The sequence below is a fragment of the Monodon monoceros genome, unplaced genomic scaffold (genome assembly GCF_005190385.1).
Source record: "Monodon monoceros isolate NGI ecotype Baffin Bay Population unplaced genomic scaffold, NGI_Narwhal_1 Super_Scaffold_18, whole genome shotgun sequence".
Lineage (NCBI taxonomy): Eukaryota > Metazoa > Chordata > Mammalia > Artiodactyla > Monodontidae > Monodon > Monodon monoceros.
Genome location: NW_021703774.1, coordinates 101230942 through 101240546, shown reverse-complemented (window position 1 = coordinate 101240546; position 9605 = coordinate 101230942). Strand labels below are relative to the sequence as shown.

General features: G+C 36.1%; 1 protein-coding gene across 1 annotated transcript in view; it reads right to left on the bottom strand.

Moving 5' to 3' along the window:
* Window positions 1-8904: 8904 nt before the first annotated feature.
* HFM1 (helicase for meiosis 1) overlaps window positions 8905-9605 on the bottom strand; it is a 125534-nt gene continuing 124833 nt past the window's right edge. The window contains exon 38 of the mRNA XM_029231199.1: window positions 8905-9425. Within this exon, the coding sequence (XP_029087032.1) occupies window positions 9356-9425 (70 nt within the window). The 3' untranslated portion in view covers window positions 8905-9355. The remainder of the gene's footprint in view (window positions 9426-9605) is intronic.

Here is a 9605-nt window from a genome sequence, read left to right as displayed (position 1 = left end):
TATGTGCAGAAAACCAAGTAATCATCATTACTCTTCTATACTTGTCTTTTGGAATGGATTCTCTTAAAAGTCTGATATCGTCCCTTTCCTTTCCTTTCCAACGAAAACAAGTGCTTCTCACACTTAACATGCACATAATCACACGCGGATCTTGTTAAAATGCAGATTCTGACTCAAAAGGTCTGGAGTGAGGCCTAAGACCTTCTAACAAACTCCCAGGGATCTCCTTTATTACTGGTCTTTGGATCAGACTTTGAGTGGCAAGATCTTTAACTACTGGCAGCCAGGAGTTGAAATGCCAGAAGACAAGAAGTACCAGCATTTTCCTTTTTGTTTTGTTTGTTCTACTAACTAAACAAAACTCACACTAAATTCTTAGCTTACTTACTTAGCTTAATTCTAAGCTTAGCTTAGTTTACTCCTCTTTGCCCTGACTTCCTCCTCACTGGTGCCTTCTCTATACACACTTGTTATTATCTAGGATGCAAACGTAAATGTTATCCATTTATCCAATGCTCTCCCCCTCGGTTAGGGGTCCTCAGAGAGTGGTTCTCTACTGTGCTTGTTGTGTTGTTCCCATTTTTTAGAAATGGGATCTTGGTAAGTGATGCTCCATAAACTACTAAGAAGTAAATTGTGCCAAAACCTAAAAGAGTGAATAATCCAGCAATCATTTGGATTTGGCTTTAGAATGTATTATAATAGAATATGTCGAAGATTTATTTTATAATTATATTTTACTTAAGGTAATATTAAAATAGATTTGTATGCTGTGACCATAAACCAACTAAGAGTGTTGGCAAGGAGGGAATGGGAGTGGAGGGGACCTATTTGAAAGCATGAGGAAGTAAATGTAGGAGGGAGGTCTAAGATTAATGTTTTTCCATGGATGATAATCTGTGGAAGTCAAGAGTTCATTTTTCAAGTCCTATGCAATTTAATGCAACTCAAATATGACAACTGAATACTGTATTATTTCACCCCTTCCCAATGGGTTATTTAAAGTGCCATTAAGGACACTTTGTTTTTAGCACAAACAGGTACCATTCATTGAGCACATACTATGTATCAGTCCTTAAACTAAGAACTTCCTATGCAGTGGCTTATTAAATTCTCACTCCATACCTGTGAGGTAGCTGTCATTATGCTAACATTATGGACGAGAAAAATACAGCCAGTTAAGGACATTTTTAATTGAAAAAAACTTCTGAAAAAATATAACCCAACAAAGATTTTTGTGAAAGCTCTGTTGTATGGTTCATTCTATAAGAATAAATAAACCCAATATATTTAGAACATAACTAATAAATAGGAAAACTTAGGGTTATTATTCACTTCATGGAAAGAATACCCAGTGACTGTACTCCTTTAAGTGATCAGTATACGTAACAGGATTTTGAATTAATACATTTAACATACATATAATTTTTCAGGTAAGCATTTGTACAAATGGCAAATTATCTACCCAAGTGTTTCTAAAATTGGCCTGATCATAAAGAATGACCTAGAGTGCTTGTTAAAACTATAGAACTCCCAGTTTTGTCCACTGGAGATTCTGAACCAGTAGCTCTGAGATGAAGTCTGGGAGTTTGTACACTTAACATATTATCCATATGTTTTTTATGATGAGGCAAGTTTGGGAAACATTAGTTTGCTGAGTAAAGCTCAGGTTTCTTATTTTAACACCTAAAGTCCTCCACAGAGTGACCTTAGGTACAGTTCAAACATCTCCTACAACATTAACTTATGTTTAGAATTATCTATTCATTATTCCCCACATAGATACTTTCCTCCCTCGGAGCTTTGCTCAAGCTGTCCCCTCTGCCTACAATGTCCTTTTCTCATGTATTTTTCCATCAAAATCTTATTCATCTTTCAAGGCTCAGCTCAAATTTTAACTTCTCTGTAAAGGCTTCCCTGACCCCACAGTCAGGATAATATTCTCCCTCTTACGAACTCCCATAGTTCTTTAAATTTCTATTGCAGTGATCCTCACAGTGTGATCCCTGGAACAGCAGCATCACTTGGAAATTTGTTAGAAATGCAAATTCTCAGGCCCCAATCCAGACCTATTGAGTCAGAAACTGGGTATGGTGCCCAGCAATCTGTTTTCAAACATACTCTCTAGAGTATTCCAACACACCCTGAAGCTTCAGAACCACTTCTCTAATGTATTCTCTATTTTATTATTGCTTCATTATAGGTCTTAATTTCTCTACCAGAATGTAAAGTAAGCTCTATGAGAGCAAAAACAGTGTTTTCATCATTGGTGTCCTTTGCATTAACAAGCACAGTACTTTTCACTTAGCAGATCACAATAAGTCTTATTGCGCTAAATTGCTATTTCCTTAGTATCAAACTCTATGTATGCTAGATGAGCAGATTGTAGTGTACCAATTTTTCATTTTAATAATGTTTAATAACCTTTAAAGGTTGTAGTATGATGGATCCAGATGAAGAAACACCAATTGTAAAGATGACTAAAATAAGGGCTGCTTGCTCTTATTTTTCAACAGAGACAAAGCCTCTTAGATTTGTTCTAAGTTTAATACATATGATGCCTCATAAATATTTACTAATAATAACTAACAGCCTCATCTTTTTCTTTGCTTCTCTTGTCTCTAAGGCTTTTATATCTAAAGAAAAATTCCGAAAATATCTTAAGTGGCTTCAACTTCACACTGTATCTATGAATAAATTAGATAATAAACATTGCTGAGATTGGTTCATGATAGCAGAGTAGAAGGACGTGCACTCACTCCCTCTTGTAAGAGAACCAGAATCACAACTAACTGCTGAACAATCTTCCATAGAAAGACATTGGAACTCACCAAAAAAGATACCCCACATCCAAAAACAAAGGAGAAACCACAGTGAGATGGTAGGAGGGGCGCAATCACAATAAAATCAAATCCCATAACCACTGGCTGGATGACTCACAAACTGGAGAACAATTATACCACAGAAGTCTACCCACTGGAGTGAAGGTTCTGAGCCGCACGTCAGGCTTCCCAACCTGGAGGTCTGGCAGCAGGAGGAGGAATTCCCAGAGAATCGGGCTTTGAAGGCTAGTGGGATTTGATTGCAGAACTTCAACAGGACTGGGGGAAACAGAGACTCCACTCGTGGAGGGCACACACAAATTAGTGTGCACATCAGTACCCAGGGGGAAGGAGCAGTGACCACGTAGGAGACTGAACCAGACTTACCTGCTAGTGTTGGAGGGTCTTCAGAGGTGGGGGTGGCTGTGGCTCACCCTGGGGACAAGGACACTGGCAGCAGAAGTTCTGGGAAGTACTCCTTGGCATGAGCCCTCCTGGAGTCCCCCATTAGCCCCACCAAAGAGCCCACAGCCTTCAGTGCTGGGTGGCCTCAGGCCAAACAACCAACAGGGAGGGAACCCAGCCCCACCCATCAGCAGACAAGTGGATTAAAGTTTTACTGAGCTCTGCCCACCAGAGCAACACGCAACTCTACCCACCACCCAGTCCCTCACATCAGGAAGCTTGCACAAGCCTCTTAAATAGCCTCATCCACCAGAAGGCAGACAACAGAAGCAAGAAGAGCTATAATCCTGCAGCCTGTGGAGTGAAAACCACATTCACAGAAAGATAGACAAAATGAAAAGGAAGAGGACTATGTACCAGATGAAGGAACAAGATAAAACCCCAGAAAAAGAATTAAATGAAGTGGAGACAAGCAACCTTCTAGAAAAAGAATTCAGAATAACGATAGTGAAGATGATGCAGGACCTCAAAAAAAGAATGGAGGCAAAGATTGAGAAGATGCAAGAGATGTTTAACAAAGACCTAGAAGAATGAAAGAACAAACACCTAGAAGAATGAAAGAACAAACAAACAGAGATGAACAATTCAATAACTGAAATGAAAAATACACTAGAAGGAATCAACAGCAGAATAACTGAGGCAGAAGAATGAATATGTGACCTGGAAGACAGAATGGTGGAATTCATTGCTGGCAATAAAGAACAAAGAAAAAAGAATGAAAAGACATGAAGACAGCTTTAGAGACCTCTGGGACAATATTAAACACACGGACATTTGCATTATAGGGGTCCCAGAAGGAGAAGAGAGAGAGAAAAGCCCTGAGAAAATATTTGAAGAGGTTATAGTCGAAAACTTCCCTAACATGGGAAAGGAAATAGCCACTGAAGGCCAGGAAGTGCAGAGAGTCCAAGGCAGGATAAACCCAAGGAGAAACAAGCCAAGACACATAGTAATCAAATTGACATTAAAGACAAAGAAAAATTATTAAAAGCAACAAGGGAAAAACAACAAATAACATACAAGGGAACTCCCATAAGGTTAACAGCTGATTTCTCATCAGAAAACCTACAGGCCAGAAGGGAATGGCACGATATATTTAAAGTGATGAAAGGGAAGAACCTACAACCAAGATTACTCTACCCAGCAAGGATCTCATTCAGATTCAACAGAGAAATTTAAACCTTTACAGACAAGCAAAAGCTAAGAGAATTCAGCACCACCAAACCAGCTCTACAACAAATGCTAAAGGAACTTCTCTAAGTGGGAAACACAAGAGAAGAAAAGAACCTGCAAAAACAAACCCAAAACAATTAAGAAAATGAAAATAGGAACATACATATCAATAATTACCTTAAATGTGAATGGATTAAATGCTCTAACCAAAAGACACAGGCTTGCTGAATGGATACAAAAACAAGACCCATATATATGCTGTACACAAGAGACCCACTTCAGACCTAGGAACACATACAGACCGAAGGTGAGGGAATGGAAAAAGATTTTCCATGTAAATGGAAGTCAAAAGAAAGCTGGAGTAGCAAAACTCATATCAAATAAAATAGACTTTAAAATAAATAATGTTACAAGAGACAAGGAAGGACACTACAAAATGATCAAGGGATCAATCCAAGAAGAAGATCTAGCAATTATAAATATATAGGCACCCAACGTAGAGGCACCTCAATACATAGGGCAAATGCTAACAGCTATAAAAGAGGAAATTGACAGTAACACAATAATAGTGGGGGAATTTAACACCTCACTTACACCAATGGACAGATCATCCAGACAGAAAACTAATAAGAAAACACAAGCTTTAAATGACACAATAGACCAGGTAGGTTTAATTGATATTTATAGGACATTCCATCCCAAAACAGCAGGTTACACTTTCTTCTCAGGTGCACACGGAACATTCTCCAGGATAGATCACATCTTGGATCACAAATCAACCCTCGGTACATTTAAGAAAACTGAAATCATATCAAGCATCTTTTCCGACCACAATGCTATGAGATTAGAAATATATTACAGGGGAAAAAACACAAATACATGGAGGCTAAACAATATGTTACTAAATAACCAAGAGATCACTTAAGAAATCAAAGAGGAAATCAAAAAATACCTAGAGACAAATGACAACAAACACATGATGATACAAAACCTGTGGGATTCAGCTAAAGCAGTTCTAAGAGGGAAGTTTATAGCAATACAATCCTACCTCAAGAAACATGGAAACCTCAAATAAACAATCTAACTTTGCTCCTAAAGAAACTAGAGAAAGGAGAACAAACAAAACCCAAAGTTAGTAGAGGGAAAGAAATCATAAAGACCAGAGAAGAAATAAATGAAATAGAAACAAAGAAAACAATAGCAAAGATCAATAACACTAAAACCTGGTTCCTTGAGAAGATAAACACAATTGATAAACCTTTAGCCAGGCTCATCAAGAAAAAGAGGGAGAGGACTCAAATCAATAAAATTAGAAATGAAAAAGGAGAAGTTACAATGGACACTGCAGAAATACAAAGGATCATAAGAGACTACTACAAGCAACTCTATGGCAATAAAATGGAAAACCTGGAAGAAATGGACAAATTCTTAGAAAGGTAAAACCTTCCAAGACTGAACAAGGAAGAAATTGAAAATATGAACAGATGAATCACAAGTAATGAAATTGAAACTGGGATTAAAAATCACCTAACAAACCAAAGTCCAGGACCAGATGGCTTCACAGGTGAATTCTATCAAACATTTAAAGAAGAGCTAACACCCATCCTCAAACTCTTCCAAAAAATTGCAGAGGAAGGAACACTCCCAAACTCATTCTATGAGGCCACTATCACCCTGATACCAAAACCAGACAAAGACACTACAAAAAAAAAAAATTACAAACAAATATCACTGATGAACATAGACACAAAAATCCTCAACAAAATACTAGCAGACAGAATCCAACAACACATTAAAAGGATCGTACATCATGATCAAGTGGGATTTATCCCAGGGATGCAAGGATCCTTCAATATATGCAAATCAATCAATGTGATACACCATATTAACAAACTGAAGAATAAAAACCATATGATCATCTCGATAGATACAGAAAAAGCTTTTGAAAAAATTCAACACCCACTTATGATAAAAACTCTCCAGAAAGTGAGCACAGAGGGAACCTACCTCAACATAATAAAGGCCATATATGACAAATTTACGGTAACCATCATTCTCAATGGTGAAAAACTGAAACCATTTCCTCTAAGATCAGGAACAAGACAAGGACGTCCAGTAGCACCACTATTATTCAACATAGTTTTGGAAGTCCTAGCCACAGCAATCAGAGAAGAAAAAGAAATAAGAGGAATCCAAATTGGAAAAAAAGAAGTAAAACTGTCACTGTTTGCAGATGACATGATACTATACATGGAGAATCCTAAAGATGCCACCAGAAAACTACTAGAGCTAATCAATGAATTTGGTAAAGTTGCAGGATATAAAATTAATGCACAGAAATCTGTTGCATTCCTATTCACTAACAACAAAAGATCAGAAAGAGAAATTAAGGAAACAATCCCTTTCACCATTGCAACAAAAAGAATAAAATACTAGGAATAAACCTACCTAGGGAGATGAAATACCTGTACTCAGAAAACTACAAGACAATGAGGAAAGAAATCAAAGATGACACAAACAGATGGAGAGATATACCATGTTCTTGGATTGGAAGAATGAATATTGTGAAAATGACTATACTACCCAAAGCAATCTACAGATTCAATGCAATCCCTGTCAAATTACCAATGGCATTTTTTTACAGAAATAGAACAAAAAATCTTCAAATTTGTATGGAGACACAAAGGACCCTGAGTAGTCAGAGTAATCTTGAGGGAAAAAAAAAGAGAGCTGCAGGAATCAGACTTGCTGACTTCAGACTATACTACAAAGCTACCATAATCAAAACAATATGGTACTGGCCCAAAAACAGAAATATAGATCAGTGGAACAGGACAGAAAGCCCAGAGATAAATTCACACATCTATGGTCAACTAATCTATGACAAAGGACGCAAGGATATACAATGGAGAAAAGGCAGTCTCTTCAGTAAGTGGTGCTGGGAAAACTGGACAGCTACATGTAGAAGAATGAAATTAGAACACTCCCTAATACTATATACAAAAATAAACTCAAAATGGATTAAAGACCTAAGTGTAAGACCTGACACTATAAAACTCTTAGAGGAAAATATAGGAAGAACATGCTTTGACATAAATCACAGCAAGATCTTTTTTGATCTACCTCCTAGAGTAACGGAAATAAAAACAAAAATAAACAAATGGGACCTAATGAAACTTAAAACCTTTTGCATGCAAAGGAAACTATAAACAGGACGAAAAGACAACCCTCAGAATGGGAGAAAATATTTGCAAACAAATCAAGACACAAAGGATTAATCTCCAAATTATATAAACAGCTCATGCAGCTCAATATTAATAAAACAAACAACCCAATCAAAAAATGGGCTCAAGACCTAAATAGACATTTCTCCAAAGAAGACATACAGATGGCCAAGAGGCACATGAAAAGTTGCTCAATATCACTAATTATTAGAGAAATGTAAATCAAAACTACAAAGAGGTATCACCTCACACCAGTTAGAATGGGAATCATCAGAAAATCTACAAACAACAAATGCTGGAGAAGGTGTGGAGAAAAGGGAACCCTCTTGCACTGTTGGTGGGAATGTAAATTGAAACAGCCACTATGGAGAACAGTATGCAGGTTCTTTATAAAACTAAAAATAGAATTACTATATGACCCAGCAATCCCACTGCTGGGCATATACCCTGAGAAAACCATAATTCAAAAAGACACAGGCATCCCAATGTTCATTGCAGCACTATTTACAATAGCCAGGTCATGGAAGCAACCTAAATGCTCATCGACAGACGAATGGATAAAGAAGATGTGGTACATATATACAATGAGTCATTTATATGTATATTTATGACAATGAGTCATAAAAACGAATGAAATTGGGTCATTTGTAGAGACGTGGATGGACCTAGAGACTGTCCTACAGAGTGAAGTAAGTCAGAAAGAGAAAAACAAATATCGTATATTAATGCATATATGTGGAATCTAGAAAAATGGTAGAGATGAACCAGTTTGCAAGGCAGAAATAGAGACACAGATGTAGAGAACAAACATATGGACACCAGTGGGGGCAAGTGGTAGGTGGGTGGTGGTGGTAATGGGATAAATTGGGAGATTGGGATTGATATATATACATTATGTATAAAATAAGTAACTAATAAGAAAAAAAGATAAAATTAACCCATACTATGGATTCATGGGAAAATTTAAAAATGTAAATGATCTAAACAGTCAAAGATGGTCAGACTGGATTAGAAAGCAAAACCCAACTATATATAAACATTGCTTACAGTGCCTATATACTACTTAACAGTAAAGAAATTTGAGATATATCCCACTGGAAAATAACATAAAATAGCTTTTGCTATAGTAAAATTCAACATAACAAAGTTTTAGAATTTGTCACATTGAGAAACAAGTTAAACAGTCTATATTGATTAATGTTTCATTTATTGTTGCTTGAAATGATATAACAATAGGTTCAGACAGCCATTGGATTCTTAAAAATCTTTAGTAAAACAAAACAATAATGGTGAAAAATCGATAAAGTAAATAGATTCACTGACCTACCATCATTTTGCTTTCACAGAATACCTTTTTTCTTGTTAAGAAAATATAAAATTCGTTCCCGTCAAAACCCAATTAATAACCAATAATTATTTCTAAATGAAACAATTATCAACTTATGAAACAAAGCCACTGCAAAAGTGCTTTATATGAAGTTATCAATATGATGGGGAAAAAAATCAGTCCAAATATTTTGTTGCAAAAGAGTCAACAAAGCTAGTCAAATCCAAGAGAAAAAAAATCTGAACAAATATGAACTACTTTTTAAAAATAAAAATCATGCTTTGTAATTAAGTGTCTTTAATACTTTGTCTTATTAATATAAAAAGCATTTTTGTCTGATTGTTTTAGAAAATACCATCAAATATTCCCAGAAAAGACTTCATTTCATCAGCTTCATCCTCAGGATAATACCGACTGGAGGAAAAAGCAAACATAAAAATAACTATTTTTGTAACACAATTTATTTTTAAATTTATAATAAATAATAATAAATATAAAATGGATAAACTTGAAGATTGCTGAGAGGGTTAATTTATTAAACAAACTTCAATGTGCATAACCTTGTAAAAAGTCTGGAGCAAATTAAGATTTCAT